General features: G+C 60.2%; 1 protein-coding gene and 1 long non-coding RNA gene across 3 annotated transcripts in view; one reads left to right on the top strand and one right to left on the bottom strand.

Annotated features, from left to right (window-relative positions):
• Nucleotides 1-590: 590 nt before the first annotated feature.
• Nucleotides 591-15,716, bottom strand: part of NECTIN1 (nectin cell adhesion molecule 1) — a 64,936-nt gene continuing 49,810 nt past the window's right edge. For both annotated transcript variants that reach the window (XM_040631126.1, XM_040631124.1), the window contains 4 exons: nt 15,308-15,610; nt 14,802-14,919; nt 13,467-13,618; nt 591-4,865 (listed from right to left, as the gene is read on the bottom strand). In XM_040631126.1, coding sequence (XP_040487060.1) covers nt 4,318-4,865; nt 13,467-13,618; nt 14,802-14,919; nt 15,308-15,610 — 1,121 coding nt within the window. In that variant the 3' untranslated portion in view covers nt 591-4,317. The remainder of the gene's footprint in view (nt 4,866-13,466; nt 13,619-14,801; nt 14,920-15,307; nt 15,611-15,716) is intronic.
• On the top strand, nt 4,894-7,826 carry LOC121102917. Its single transcript, XR_005835064.1, has 2 exons — nt 4,894-5,233; nt 5,340-7,826. It is a non-coding gene; the product is annotated as an uncharacterized LOC121102917 (long non-coding RNA).

Genomic DNA, 15,716 nt, shown 5'->3' with positions numbered 1-15,716 from the left:
CCTGCCACTCGCACCCAGGACTGATTTGTCCTGCATTCCAGCCCAGAAGATGGGAAGCAGATGGTGCTGGAGTGGGGAGGGGAGGTGACCAAGGAAGGAGGAACCCTTCCCTGCAGCCAGCGCCCCCCCTCCCCCCGCCCCGAGATGAGGGGTTGGGTCTCTGGGAGAGAGCCGGCAGGGGACAGGTCCTGGCAGTCTCCTCGAAACAGAAAATGAAAGGATAAAGCTCCCCATCTCTCCCCTGTCCCCAGCCTGACAGGACAGGTGTGACACTGCTGGTTTTCTTCTCCAAACAACTGCAGGAGGAGACTTGGCAGGAAGGAGCAGGACAGCAGGGAGTGGGCGGGAAGGGGGAAAGTGAAGTTTGTGCCCTGGGGTGAGGTCTCAGGCAGGCCCCTCACCCCCCAGGGCTGGCTCCTGCAGGGTCTGCGTCAGGGTCCCAGAACCATGGCCCCTGGGCGCGGGGTGGGGGCTCCTTTCCCTTCCCTATGGTGCTGGCCAGTCTCCAGTTTGACCCTGTCCCCGCACCACGGCTGTGGAGAAGGGCACAGCCACCACGGGGCGGCGAGGAGTGACACGGGCAACCAGGGTTGTTTTAAACACTTTATTTATAAAAAAGTACATTTTTTTTCCTCAGTTTTCAACCCATAATTTTTTTTTTTATACAAGTAAAAGGGGGTGATGCAAACACCCCCCGGGTCAGAACCAGGAGAACCTGCTGGGCCGTCCCTGGGACCAAAGACGAAACGGTGACAAAGAAACGAAGGCAAGGTAGCCTGTCGCACTCAGAGGTGAGGGGTGGCAGCTTCTCCTGGATTGTGTTTCCATTTTATACAAAAAGAGGAAAGCATTGTTTTCGGGCCAAGAATCCTGTTCCTCCCAGCAGGAGTTGGAAGAGCAGCCGCACGCAGGGCAGGGCTCCTCTGACCTTGCAGCCGGACAGCAGCAGCGAGAGGCCCCAGGAGCCCTGGCGGCCCGGGCCGCGGCATAAGGCCTGCTCCCCGGGCACCCGTGGCCAGGGCAGTGCTCTCCGTGGGTGCGGAGGCCTGGGAGGGTCCCGCCTGCTCCTTCGTAGGAGCGGGCTCCCGGTGGCAGTTGGGCTTCAGAGGTCCGCCTGGGCCCCTGGAGGCTGGCAAGCTGCCCACATCCACCGAACACAATTCCCGAGTCCTCTGCTTCGAGGATGGCAGAAAAAATTATTGCACCAGTGGCTTGGGCACGTGGGAGGGGTTGGCAGAGGGGCACATGCCCGGGCAACAAGGCCCCCGTGAGTCTCTCTTATGGCCTGAGCACTGGGAATTCACCTCTCTCCTGCGGGTCTTTCAGCAGGACCAGCCCAGCCCGCCGCCGAGGCTGCACGTGCACCTGTGCGTGCGCCGGGGCACCTGTGCTTGGGTCTGCCGGAGGGGGTGTGCCCCGCGTGTGCGTGGACCGGGCCTGAGGTGGCTGTGCTTGCCTGCTTGTGATCACCGACCCCAGGCTGCTGCTCTTCAGCTCCTTCTGATGAAAGGGGACTCAGACGGTTTGTTCGCACATTAGAACAATATCAAAATCTTAAAGAAATAGGGGAGTCGGGAGTGGAGGGGGCAAGAACAGGGAGCGTAACGAGAGGCAGGGTGACAACTGGGGGACACCTTGGCACAAGGAATACCAAGTTTATTTCATTTCCAGCAAAGGCAGAAGCTCAGCTCATGCTGGCGGCGTGAAGGAGAAGCAGAACGTCCTCACCCCTCTGTTGGGCCAGACCTCCCCTTTGCCAGTGGGCTGTGTCAGTGGGCCCAGCAGCAGTGCCCACCTTCCCGCAAACTCAGGGCACGGAACACCCCCCACCTCCCCAGGCCCGAGTGCCGACCGCTGCCTGCCTCATGCCTCCCCTCAGCCCCGCTGGGTGTGCTGCTGGGCTCCCGGGCAGGCAGGAGCCTCCCACAAGGCCCATGCATGTGGCATGGGTCCCACAGTTTGTGCTTTGCTTGGGGGGAGGGTATGGAGGTGTCTTAAGGGGGACTCAGTGCTTTGGCTGGGCCCGGGGGCCCTCCGAAGTACATCATATAATGAGAAATAGGGGGTGGCAGTGCAGGATAGGGAGACACATGAGGAAGAGCTCTTTCAGTTTCATGGTTTCAAGAAGACAGAGAATGCCTCTATCAGGTAGGCCCCTGGGATTTCCTCCTGCCTGGGGGAAAGGAGACCAAAGAGAGGGGCCAGAGTGCCATGAGGTGGGATGGGGCAGTGATGTAACATGGAAAAGGTCCTCTGCCCTGGGGGGGACACTAATACTGCTAGGAGAAGCAGCCCCGCTCCTCTGCCCCCTCCGCCCTGTGGCTAGAAAGACCCCAGAATGTTCTCCCCCAACTCTACCCCATTCAGTACCCCCAATGCCAAGAGGGGAGAGCTGCCCCAGGGCTGGCATGGCTTCAGACTTCTGCTACGTGGCTACTGGGCAGCCAGGGCTGGGGTGAGGATGGGGGTGGGGGTGGGGCTGGGTGAGGGTGGCCCAGCTGATGGGCCCAGAGTCACCAGGGCAGAGATAGGGCTGGCTGGGGGTTCGATAGCAGCACCAGGGAGGGAAGAAGGGGGGCTGGGGGCTGGGGCTCCCTTGGGAAGCCTATGGCAGGGTAGGTCGGTGCCCGTGGGGCACAGAGTGGTCTGCTTCCCTCCCCCCCTCAACACTTGCCATCCCACAGAGCCCCTGACAGCCTGGGTTAACTGGAACCCTAATGCGCAGGCACGAGCCTGCCTCTCCCATCCCAGGGTCTTGCCTATATAGAGTGCTGGGGGGACCAGGGTGGGCAGATGGAGGAACTGAGGCACTTTGAGCTGGGGGAACAGAGAGGGCCAGGAGGGGCCTTTCCCCCACTGTACAGACAGGAAGCCATCGTCCTGGATGACTGATGGGAACCCAGAGCCCCATTCAAGGAGGGAATCTATATCTCAAAGGGAAAGCTTCCCCAAGGATTCCCCCACCCCCTCCCCATCCCAGAACGGAGACCAGGTCTAGCTGAGCTGGGAGCGGAGGGTGGAGAGTGGTAAGCAGGAGCTTCTGAATCAGGACTCCTGGCTACCCCCCTCCCCTCGCACTTCCTGGCAAGCCCAGAACATCTGCATTGGCCTGGGGGGGGCGGGTACCAGCCGCACTCCTCAGCATCTGTGTTTGCAAAGCTTCTACCGTAGACTCCCTTCCCCATTGCCCTCCGTGGAGGTGCTCGGTCACCTGACACCCGGACATCCTAGGGACCCCAGCCCTGACTCCCCAGGAGAATCAAGAGCTGCTAGCACTTGACAGATAAGGGAGAAATCTGAGAAACTCCCCTGTCGAAAGAAGTATTTTGGGGCCAGCCTGAGCTCCTAGGAGAGAGGCTCCAGGGGGCCTTAGTCTCAGCTGTCCCTGGAAACGTCTGAAGGCTGTCCCCAACCTCAGCTGGGAGGGGAAGAGGTGGAGCAGAGAGGGGTGGGCCCCGGCGGTATCCAGTCTGCGAGGGCATGTGACCCCAGGGGAACGAGGGGGCGGACGTGAGTGGTGAGTGTGCATGTAGGTGTCTGCCTTGTGTGTTGGTAGAGGCAATGGGAAGCGTGGGCCAGAGTCTGCCCGGAGCCCCACTGTGTGGGGAGCAGATAGGGGTCAAGAGGAGACACACACCAGAGCTGGGGCAGCTTCGCTCTCTGTCAGCCAATGAGGAAAAAAAATGTAAAACCAACCTCACCAGGAAAACACACTGCCCAAGGCCCCGGATGGGGACCTCAACTCCATACGAACAAGACAACCCTGGGTGCTTGGGAGAAGCTCTCCCTGCCTCTCGGGGGCCATGGCTGTCTGGACCGGGGCTCCGAGCTCCGGGCTGCTCATGGCAGGGCGTACTGGGTTCCCTCTCCCTGGGAAAAGAGGAGCAGCATCTGGGGGGGAGGCTTTTCCCCTCCGAGCCCCCTGAGCCCTCCACCCCCAGTGGAAAGGACACAAACTCCAGTGTTGGGGGGCAAGGGAGGGCTGGCTCCCCAAAGCCTGGAGGGGTGCCCAGGTACACAGGACGAGAACAGGGTCCCCGTGCAGAGGGCAGGCGAGGGTCAGGGGAGGAGAGGTACCGCAACACCAAAGCTACAGTGAGCACAACAGCATGGGGAGGGCCGGGATGGGGAGGAAGTCAAAACCAAGTCGGGTGCCCTCTGCCCTGGACTCCCCACTCCCAGGAGTGTGGGGCTGGCTTTGGGCAGTTGGTGAGTCTCTGTCGAGCTCCTGGAGGATGGGCACGGGGGGCGGGCAGGGGGCGTGCGGGTGGGGGCTGGGGAGAAAGGGGCGCAGACAGAGGCTCTGGAGAGGGGGAGCTACACGTACCACTCCTTCTTGGAAATGAAAGACCCGTCGTTCTGAGAAACCATGTTCTCGGCCAAGTCCAGCTGCTCGGGGTCATACTGGTAGCCCAGAGTCCGGTCCCCGTAGCCGTCCTGACGGGCCTCTGCCTCATCCACCGTGAAGTAGGGTCGCTTGGCGTCCTCGTCGTATTTGGGGTGGGGGCCGCCCACCTTGCGCTCGCCCCCTCCGCCGCCCTCCTCCTCCTCCTCTTCCTCGTAGCTGCTCCCGCCCAGGGGGCCAGGCTTCTTCTCATCGTCCGAGTCATCCGGGTACTGCAGGTTCTGGGCCACGGGCGGGTGGTGGTGGGGGACGCCCGCCTTGCTGTAGCCGTTGCCGTACACGTGCTTCTTGGTGCTGTAGTCGCCCTTGAAGGTGTGCCGGCGCCGGCGCAGGGCCGCCACGATCCCGCCGACCACGATCACCACCAGCAGGATGCTCCCCGCCACGCCCCCAATGATGGCCGTGGGCACCGGCCCGGCCCGCCGCCCGTGTTCGGGAGGAGATGGGGTGTAGGGGAATTCTGGGTGCGGAAAAGACATGGAGGGGGACAGTGTCAGTGTCTGCAGGGAGGGAGGGAGGCAGGGGATGGAAAGGCCAGGAAGCGGGCCCAAGGGCAGCTCCAGTTCCCTAGGCTCCTTGGCGCTCCCTCTGGGACCCCCACCCCTTGGGGGAGCGTGGAACCCCTCCAGGAGCCCAGTGCTCCACAGTGTTGCAGCCGGAGCGAGAGGAGAGGCAGAGCTGCTGGAGCCCCAGAGCCTCTGGCCGTTTCTCCTTGGCTGTGGTGCCATCCAGATCCACCCCCATCAGTGGTGCAGAGAGGCACAGGCGCCAGCCCGCCCCAGACCCAGTGTCCCCTAGCCACCAGTCACCTGCATGGCACCCCGTGAAGTAAGTGTGCTATTCCTTGCCATTCAACACACGAGGGGACGAGGCTTAGAGAGGCTGAATAACCTGCTGGAGGCCACCAGCCAATGACGCAACATCTCTTTTGCAGGGAGAGCCTGTGCACACATTACCACCACCCCTGTGCTGGACACCCGCAGGTCCCTGGGCGCCCCACGTCTGATTTCACCTGCTCCCCAGGGCACAGGGAAGAAGATGGGTTCCCAGACTGGCCCCAGTGATGCCCAGAGTGCCAGCAGCCAGGGCTGTGGTTCTTGGCTGCGGTCTGACCCTGCAGGGCAAGGTGGGTGCCAAGGGTGCTGCCAGCCTGGGCTGGAGCAGAAGATGCTCCCCGTGGCTGTGCAGGAGGGAGGCGGGAGCGCATGTGAGTACAGGGCGAGACGCCGCGGACACACAAGGGAGCGCGTGCCGGGCACACCCTGGCGGTGTGGCCACCCTGCACACCTGTGCTGATGAGCCCAGTGCGTGTGTACCGACGTGCACCCTGACGACAGGGTGGAAACAAGGAGGAAGGAAAGGTGGAGAGGAGAGAAAGGAAGCGGGTGGGAGGGAGGGAAGGCGGGGTGGGGCAGTGCCCGCGCTCTGGTCAGTACTGCCCCCTCCCTCTCCTTCCAGAGGCCAAAGGGGGCAGGAGGCGAGGCTGAGGGAGGCGGTTCCCAGCACCACCACAGGGTGGCACCGGAGACCATGGCTGGCCACGGTCAGGCAGCGCTGGTGGGCGGTTCAGGGGAAGCCTGGGAGGGCTGCCTGAGGTTCTGGGCCCTCCTCTCTGAGGCCCAGGTAAAGGAGTATGGTTTGGGCATTTGTTCCAGCCTCTGCGATTGGTTCCTGCCAGCTCGCTCCCTGGTTCCTGCCAGCTCGCTCCCTCGGTGAGCACCACCTGCTCCACGGGAACCGGCTCCTCCTCCGAGCCCATTCCCTCCTCCCAGAGCAGCCCTGTGTGGGCAGCAGACAGGAGCGGGGCCGAGACTCTAGAAGAGGAAAGGACTTCTGGGAGTCCAGGCTGGAAGGGCTCAAGAATGGGCTCACACAGGCGCCCCAGGGAGGGGAGGCGATTTGCCTGCAGTCCCACGGCTGAGCAGGGACCACCCAGATGCCTGTTCCCGGCCTCTCCACGTGCAGGAAGGAGTGGGCAGAGAGAGGCACAACCACTTGTCCCGTGTCCCCAGCGCGGGTCACCGAGTGGCTGCCCAATAAATATTTATTGAATATTTGTCCTTACCGCCTACTTCCAGAACGGTTTCCCTGGACCCTCAAGCTTCTCTTGCTTCACCAGGTTCCATCTGTTTACTGCCTTTAAAAGGGCTGCACACCTGCTCCCCACGAAGGGGGAGCTGCCTCCACAAGGCGTGCCCAAAAGGCAGCTATCCGGAACCCAGCCTCTTCTGTACTTTCACCCTGCCTGCTACCTCTTCCGTTCTCACCCCAGAACTGAGTGCTCTCTCCTCGCTAACCTGCCTCATCACTTCACCCACCCACCCATCCATCTACTGATCTGTCTACTTACCGATCCATCCATCCATCCATCCATCCATCCATCCATCCATCCAACCACCCACTCAACCCATCCATCCATCCACCCATCCACCCCTTCACCCACCTACCTATCCATCTACTAAGCCACCCATCCCTCCGTCCACCTATCTATCCATCTATGCATCCATCCACCTATTCACCCATCTGCCCATCTACCAATCCATCCATCCACCCACCTACCCAATCAACAAACATCTATGGAGCCATCTATTCTGCTAGTCACAGGATACAAGAAACTCACAGCCTATCTAGAGAACCAGATGACACCCTTCGGGACAAAGCAGCATGCGGACAATCAAGGGCCCTGGCAGAGAAGTGCCTCAGGAGTGCAGGGGAGGGAGACCACTGTGGCCTGAAGTTAGCAAAGGCTCCTTAGAAAGGACTTAGCCAACCGTGAAGGATGGGAAGGACCTGGAGAGGGCAAGAGAATAAGAAAGGCATCCAAATGGAGGGACCTACTCTTCCTTTCAAATCTTTCCGTCAAATCTTGTTGACTCTTCCTACTCAGTACATTATCACTTCGTGCCTGATAGTAGATTCCTGAATCTCCCACCTCCATCTGGTCTCCGTCCCCTTTTAGTCACTCTGTCCACAGTCACCAGGTTAATTTCCACTGTGTAGACACTACCACTCCCTTTCTCAAAGAGTAGCAATGACGTCCCCACTGCCCGTTGGACCGTGCCAGTCTGGGCTTCAAAGCTCCCATCATGCCACTTGATCTTGGCTTTGGCTAACTTGCCATCCTTGCTGTCCAAATTGATTCTCTACTGCAAGTCTTTGCCCATGCTGTTGGCCCTTCCAGGAATGCCCTTCCTCATTCCCTTGTGCCTGTTTCCACTCTTTCGAGAGTTTTCGAATGGCTGTAATTTTTTTTTTTTTTTGCAGAAATGAGGAGAGGGGTTGGGGAAATGGCAGCCTCATGATAATCTGGGACTGTTTCTATTCAGGTGTGTTACAATTGTGTGCAGTCCAAGTTCTGTTATACTTATTTTTTTGCTTTGACAGCAGAGACCCAAAGAAAAAATAAAGCTCTCCAACATTTTACTCGACTAGATTGAATGATATTTACCCACTAATCACAGTATGGTAGAGTCTGCTGTATTACGTGTTTCGTGAGAGCAGCCTATGTCCCTAATTAGTCTGTAAATTCGAAATCAGAGTAAATCTAGAGCCTGCCCACTTTCCACCATCACTCTGTCCCTATTCCAAGCCACCGTCACCTGTCACTTGCATTTTTAAAAAGATTTTATTTATTTGAGAGAGAGAGAGAGAGATTGAGAGAATGAGCGGGAGGAGGGGCAGAGGGAGAGGGAGAAGCAGACTCCCTCTGGAGCAGGAAGCCCAACTCAGGGGATCATGACCTGAGCCGAAGGCAGACGCTTAACCAGCTGAGCCCCCCAGGCGCCCCTGTCACGTGCATGACTGCAGTAGCTAACTGGCTTCCCCCATTCTACCTTTTCCCTCTAGAGATGATTCTGAACACAGCAGCCACAGAGAGCCTGTGACATCTAGAGAGTTTAAAATGGCCTACATGACCTGTGCCTCTGCTCCCCACCTCTGATTTCATCTCTTGCCTCCCTTCTGGCTCACTCTGCTCGAGGCTTACTCAGGGCCTTTGCACAGGCTGCCCTGCACCCAGCAGACTTCCCCTAGGTGTCCCATGGTCACCCCCTCACCTCCTTCGGGGCCTGGCTCAAACTTCTCATTGAGATCCCCTTCTCACCGAGGCCTGCCCCAACTGCCGTATTTCAAACCGCAGCTCACAAACCCCACCCCAGCACCTGTGACCCCTTGATCCTGCTCTTTTCTCCATGTCACTTTCAAAATGACCGCGTGATTTTTCCAATGTGTTTCCTCTGTCGTTTGCTGAACGTCCTTCTGTACTAAAACATAAACTCCAGAGGGACAGGGACTTTGGCTCCCTGATGTATTCCCAAGCACCTTGACTGCCTGGCGGGTGGCTAGAGTTCAAGAATATTTGTTGAATGAATTCTGTCAACGCAAGCCTTGTCTTAGAGCTGAGCCTCTGGGTGTCCTTCCCCTCTAGGTCCTTCTGTTTCACTTTTCCCGCCCCTACGCCCTAAGGACATTTACTCTTCTCTGGGGATCTTTTGGGACCAAGGGGAGCCCTGGTTATTTTGGCTGCGTTGCGTCCAGGTCTGCCTGGAGGTAGAAGAACAGCTAAGATGACCTCCTGGCCCGGCGGACTTGTGACGGTGCAGATGCCCAGTGACGGTGCAGAGGGGGGAGACAGGAAGACCTAGTCCATCGGCAAGCAGAGGTGGCCGCCTGGTGTGGTTGGAGCACACGCCCCGTCCGTCCTTCCAGCTGTCACTCTCAGCAAGTCGGCCCTGGGGCACTAGAAGCAGAGCCTCAAGGGCCTGGTCCGACAGGGGAGAGAACACAGCTAGGGGTGGGGGCCCCCCGGCCTCCCCCACATCCTCTTACAGAGGGGGCAGCTTGGCCCCCATTCCCGAAGGACTGCAGCCTCTCCTCTGGGATGGCGGGTGGGAGCTCGGCATCCCTTTGAGGTGGGTGGGCTGGTACAGGGGCTGTGCACGGGTCTGAGGCGGAGGGGAGGTTAGGGGTTTTGTCTGGATCCAGGATCTGGAGGAGGTGCGGGGTCAGAGAATGTACGGGCTTGCTTCTAAAGCAGGCAGGCAGGGAACGCTCTGGCATCACCCGATGGGGCCGGGGAGCCGGGAGAACTACGCCTCCCAGGGTGCAGTGCTGTGGCCGCAGGGAGGGCGGCAAGGCCTGAGGTCGGCTCCGGGAAGCCCTGTCCTCCCCTAGCAGCTGCGGCAGCTGTGCGGCACATCGGGCCACCGGGCAGGGCCTCGTCAAGCTGGAGCAGAACCGAGTCCCCCTGGGAGCCCAGATGCAGCTGCCTTTGCACCGACTCCCCAGCACGCTGCCATTCACCAGCCTGGAGGAAGGCGCGTTTGCCCACCGCACAGCCCGGCCCCCCGTTTGCACACTCAGCACGCAGACAGGCGCCCGCCCGCTGGCCAGGGCCTGTTGACACGCTCAGAGGCACGCACTCACGCCCCGGCCTGCGCCCTGCGGGCTCACACGCACCCTCAGTTCCAGATGGACCCCGAAGCCCCACCCACACCTGGTGACAAAAACTCGCAGTCTAAGAGGGAGACTGGTTACCTTCCGTGGTCATCCCCAGCGGATGAGCCCCGGACTTCACCAGAAGTGGGAACCGGGGCAGACACGCTCCCTGCTCTGCTCCTGGAGTGGCCTGGAGACTCTCGTCCTGACAGCCCCGGTCCCAGGGACAGACGCTGCCCCATTTGGCCTCCTTAGTCGGTCAAGGCCATACCCTGAGCACCTCTCCCCGCTCTCTGCATCACCCCCAGAGGGAGAAGGGAGGGGAGCTCACTGGTTTGTTTCGGGACTACTGCGCTAACCCCATGAAATTGTTCCTCAGCTCTCGGCTCTTGGAAATGGGCCCCTGTGAGGGCCCCAGGCCCTGCGGACATGTACGCACAAATTCTGGGGAGTCTGTCTCTTTATCCCCGTGGCCACAGCCCAGGCCTGTTGCTTCCCACTAGGAACACCCTCACTGGACAGCCCCTGGCTGGTCCCCTGGTGCCACCCACCCAGCCTCTCAAATGTTTGCTCTAAGCCACCTACCTCGCCGTGCCGCTTCTCTGCTGAGAACCCTTCAGAGACTCCCCTTTAACAACACAGAGAAAGCCCCACCCCTTCCATTCCTGCCCACTCGGCTCCCACCTTTTTCCTCCCACAAGCACCCCCTGCCCGCGAACCCCCACCCTCCATCACTGCCCACTCACACCTCCTTGTAGGAACAACTCAACTGCCACCATCTCCAGGATCTGGGGCCCCCAGCAGCCCGTGCTAAAGTGTGTCTGTGCGGGTGCCGTGCCCTGCACACGCACATGTCTTTGGCACACACCCTGCTGCACGCTTCCTCCCCCTCCTGCCCCAGCTGCTCATTTTCCTCTCCAGATGCGCCCAGGGCAAAGCTATTACCCGAACGGATGGCCAGGATAAAAAATTAAATTTCCACTTATCCGTCTTGCTCATGCATTCCCTCCTGACGAGTGGGGCTTGGAGCCCAGGGCATGGCTGTGCCCCTTGGACTGGGCCCCCAGAGAACACGCCAGACACTAGCTGATGCGGGGCGAGGGCTGGTGGTGTTGGCGGCTGCTCGGAAACTGTCCGTGAGCACAAGAACACACAGCTCTGAAAAGGTGCGGGCTTCCTGGCTGAGCCCTCCGGAGGGGCTGCGAGATCTTCCCTCCTTCCCTCGGGACGGCCAGCTAAACAGCTTCTGGGCCCATCAATGATTCAGTGAGTGTCACGCTTCCCTGGCTTCTGCCTAACTGGGCTGTCAACAGCAGGGTCCTTCTGCAAGGCCCTTCTCCCCACCCGTGTGTGTGACTTTGGTTACCACCCCTGTCCCTCTCTGTACCTCTGGGGAGCATAGGAGGCCAGGCTCTGTGCCTCTTCCCCCTGGAGCCCTGGGCAGCTTGGTCCCCTGGCCCCCAAGGCCAGCGAGGCCTGACCCCAGATCCCACCGGAGCACCAAGGCAGCCATTAGCCCCAGGGAGGGAGCCATCAGCCCCAGGGAGACGGCCCCCCTCCACGGCTGCCTTCTTTCCTCTCTGTTCTGTAGCCGGGGCCTGGAAGTGCCGCCTTCCCTTCCTCCCTGCTCCTGGACCTGGTGTGACTCCCTGAGGGACAGCCCGCACTCACGGGCATCCTGCGTCCTCCTCTGCTTTGGGAGAAGGGATGCCCTGACTTTGCTGTCCCAGCCCTGCCTCTGGGGCTGGGTAGCACCACTTGGCCCCATAAGCCTAGGAGGGCCTCTGGATGGTCCACTCATGCCAAGGGTAGGATCACGATGGGGGTGGGGGTCACTGCTCCCAGGTGTCTTGGCCTCCTCCCCTGATTTCCCAGTCCGCAGTTTCCCCTAAGGGCCTCAGTGCTGGAGGGCGACGGGCTGGCGGTGGTGGTGGTGCCACCATCGGGGAAGGTACCCCCACACAGGGAGGGCTCGGTGTGTGCGAGCTGGTGGAGCAGGCCTCCGGCCTGAGCTAAGTGTCATGATCTCTGTATGACAGACTGCCAGGAAGAACCACACACTGAGGCCCGTCTGTGTTGTCCCTCCGAGGACATGCCTCGCTGTGGCGTGGTCACGCTCCCTTGTCTGCCCCGTGGCCCCACGGCCAGAGCTCGGGCCCCTGTGAGAGCCCTCCTCCTACTGAGCTCGGCCCACATTTTCTCCAGGAGGGGACAAGTGTGTGCTTCTGCCCTTCCCCCCACCCCCCCGAATCCCAGCCTGGGGGATGGGCTGCCTTAGCTTTGGCCAGGCTCCATCCCAGACACTTCTACTACCTCAACCAGTCGGAGAGCCAAGGGCAGGGAGGTGAAGACAGCAGCAAACGACCAGCGACTCCGCTTTCCCCCGGGGAGGGTGGGACGGAATGGCCCACTGCAGGTCCCACTGCAGGTCGGTGCAGACCCCGGACGCCGTCAGGCTGCTCACTGGGCAGCTGTGCCTGGGACGTACCCACAAACGAGGTCTCCAACTTCTGAGACCCAGGCCCAGAGCTCAGGCCTCTTCAGGGCGCCCAAGTGCTGTGCCTGCTGCCCGGGAAGCACGGCCCAACTTCCTACACTCCCGAGCCTGGCTCCACAGCTCCGTGAGGTCACTTCCTGTGCGGGACACACACCCTCTGACGTCACTTCCTGTCCACCTCAGCAGCAGCATGACACCACTCCCTGTCCCAGGCGGTTCTTTCTGTCACTTTCTTATCCTGCGAGCAGCTCAGCTACCACGTTAAAGACACCCCCTCTTCCGGCTGTGAATGTGGGATGGCGGCTGTACCCCTCTACTGGCTTGTTTTGATCCTTCCAGTAATCATGATAATGCTAGAGAGCAAGCTAGTAATCATAGAGCACGGGCCGTTCGGTCTGCGCTAGGTCCTCGGCCCACATTTTGTAAAATTCTGATAATAAGCCTTCCAGGCACCTCGTCTTACCCCCATTTTCAGAGGAGGACCTGTCCACGTCCCAGCTGTCTGACGCTGACGCCCATGCTCCTTTCATGGGGATGCCTCCCCCAGAACATCCTAGTTCCTGTGCTCCCTCCCTTGGTCCTGAGAGGTTGGAGGCTGAATGTCCTCATCTTTGCTGACGCAGAGAAAAATGCAGGGAAACCAGCAATTCAGCTGAGGGCACACGACCACCATGGCTCTGGGCCACCTCCTTGTTTTCCCTCCAGTGTCCCTGCTTGAGGTAGGCCTCGCCCTGCTGCCCACGTGGGTTTCCTGAACCGCAGGAACCGATGAGCTCCACCTGCCAGCCCACCCCCACCGAGCCAGCACTGCAGGACATGGGCAGACTGACACCGTCCCCCACTGCCCCCCGCCCCCTTGCAGCATTGTTGCCAACGGCACTTACTTTCTCCCTGCTGGAGCCTCCCCCTGACCCCTCTCTGATTGGGGGTCACCCTGTCTCACACACAGCCTTATAACAGAGGAAAGAGAAAAGCAAAGCAAGGCCAATGGCCAGAGCTCAAGGGGAAACTAGAGGAGGAAGAGGAAACACAAACTTCCTGCGATGACACAGCAAAGGGGGGGGGGCGTTGGCAGTAGAGGAAGCTGTGGGTCGGGGGAGAGAGGCCAGGCAAGGGGCAGCTTCCTACCTGTGATGTTGACCTCCACCTGGCCCGAGCGCGTGCCGATGGGGTTGGTGGCCTCACACACGTAGGTCCCTGCCAGGCTATAGTTGATAGGCCCCCTGAAGAAGAGGGTTCTGTTCTGGGCCTCCACGCCCTTGGGGAGAGAGCCGTTCAGCCTGCGGGGATGGGGAGACAGGGCAGAGGGTTAGGACTCTCGGGCCCAGAAGCTGCCCCGGTGTCACCCACCTGCCTCCAAGACTCCCAGCCCTTTTGCTGAGTGAATAATGGGCAGGGTCTGTCTTGGAAGGAGGACAAACAACCACAACAATAATCTCTTGTGTTTCACACTGGATGGGTCCCAGCACTGACATGCAGACAGGATAGGAAGGTACTTGGTCCCACGGAACAGATGAGCAACTCCCAGTTCAAGGTCAAGGAACACAGCTGTAAGTGACAGAACTGGAGCCCTCGCCAGGTCTTTGACTCCCGGCACAGTGCTCTTCCGGAGATTCCTGGTTTCTTGGGTTGCTGGTTAATAATACAGACGTCTGGGTCCTCACCCCGAATCTACTGAAGCTAAACCGCGGAGCCATGGCCTGGAAATCTGTATTTTAACAAGCTGCTCGGGTAACAAGCAAGGCGGCCCTGGCCACTTGCACCTTCAGAAACACTTCTGATTCCAGAAGTGGATGGAAGGTGAGAGTTAGCTGGGCCATGCCAGCGCCTGTTACTTCCTGGAGAAAGAGCATGGACAGAGTGTGGGCGGCCATCTGCTGGCCATCCACGTCAACCTGCTTCTTGGCTTTCCCACGCCCATCTTTCTACGTGTTCCGTCCAGCTCTTCTCTGGGAAGAACCTGGGCTCAGGTCATCAGAGTCAGCTGGAGGGGCACACTGGACCCTTTGAGAGCCAGGCTCAAAGACTGGGAAGCCAAGAACCAGGTGACGGGATATGGGACAAGCATGCCTTGGACACAGGCATGCTGGGCTGACGGCTGCCCTCCCTGAGAATCTGGGGGTGCTGGGGAGAAGGAACGGGAACAAAGAAAGATCTGGGATGCTCCAGAAAGCCAGCTTCCCTGGGGACACCTCGATAAAAATAAATACTGGGGGCTGAGGTGGGAGTGACTCAGACTGAATCACCAAAGGAAAACGACAAAATTCTTTATTAGGGAGAAGAAGGCAGGCAGATTTGAGGGAATCCCCCTCCGGCAGAATGGTTTGTCCCACTGACCCTAATGCTGTCAGACGTGGGGGTGTATGTGCCTGGGGTCTCTCGCGGCCCCTCTCCTTCTTGCTGAGAAACCTGAACCGAGACCCGTTTCCTCCCCACTTAATGCTCCTGGAGGTGGGCACTTACGTGGTCCAGTGGTACTCGGTGGCGGGGGGGTTAGCATCTGCTTTGCACGTGAGCTTCACGTCCATTCGCTGCAGGTACCAGTTCCCATCAAACCCCTCGATGGTCACCTCGGGCTCGTCTGTGGGGCAAGGGATGATGCTTGAGAAAGGGGAGGTCAGGAGAGCAGGGCTTGGGGGGAGGGAGCCTCAGACAGGGAAGGGAGGGAGGGTAGCAGTGACACGGAAACAGCTGGAAGAGGGAGAGAGAAAGGGGAAGGGTGGGGATCACCGACCTTCAGGGCGGAAGCAGCAAGGAGACTGAGGAAGGACAGATGAGCCAAGGGAGGAGATGGGGGAAGGGAGGAGGGAGGCCAAAGCACCCCCAGGAACAGAGACGGAGGGGAAGGCTCAAGGGGTGAGAGAAGGAAGGGGGGGGAGAGCAGCAGGAGAGAGAAGCCGAGGAGGAGGGAGGGCTGGTGTGGCTGGGGTGCTGGGAGGGGACAGTGGCGCCCACGCCGCCCTGCTCACACTGCACGTTGAGGGTGAGGCTCTCCCGGAAGCGGTCCATGTGGTAGTTGACGACGCAGGCCAGGGACTGCTGGTGGGCTTCCCGGCTGGGCACCAGGCGGTAGCGGCTGATGACGGTCACCGTGCCGTTGGGGTTCCGGATCTCCTGGTACTCCGCTTCGCCCTTCAGGCGTGTTTCCCAGGACACCACGCTGGGAGGCTTCCCATTGGCCGAGGTGCAGGTGGCCACCAGCACCTTGTCGTCCTGCCCCTTCTTGGCTCGAAGCACTGCCTGGGTACCCTCTACCCAGTTGGTGGGTTTGGCTGCGGGGAAGCGGAGGGCGCCATGGGACCAGCTCTCCCGCCTCGACCGAGCTGTGCGGGCCCAGGACCCCCCCCCCCCCCCCCCCCCCCCCCCCCCCCCCCCCCC

The sequence above is a fragment of the Ursus maritimus genome, unplaced genomic scaffold, assembly GCF_017311325.1.
Source record: "Ursus maritimus isolate PB19 unplaced genomic scaffold, ASM1731132v1 scaffold_16, whole genome shotgun sequence".
NCBI classification, from domain to species: Eukaryota; Metazoa; Chordata; class Mammalia; order Carnivora; family Ursidae; genus Ursus; species Ursus maritimus.
The sequence above is the reverse complement of the archived record's forward strand: the minus strand, read 5'-3'. Positions and strand labels throughout refer to the sequence as shown.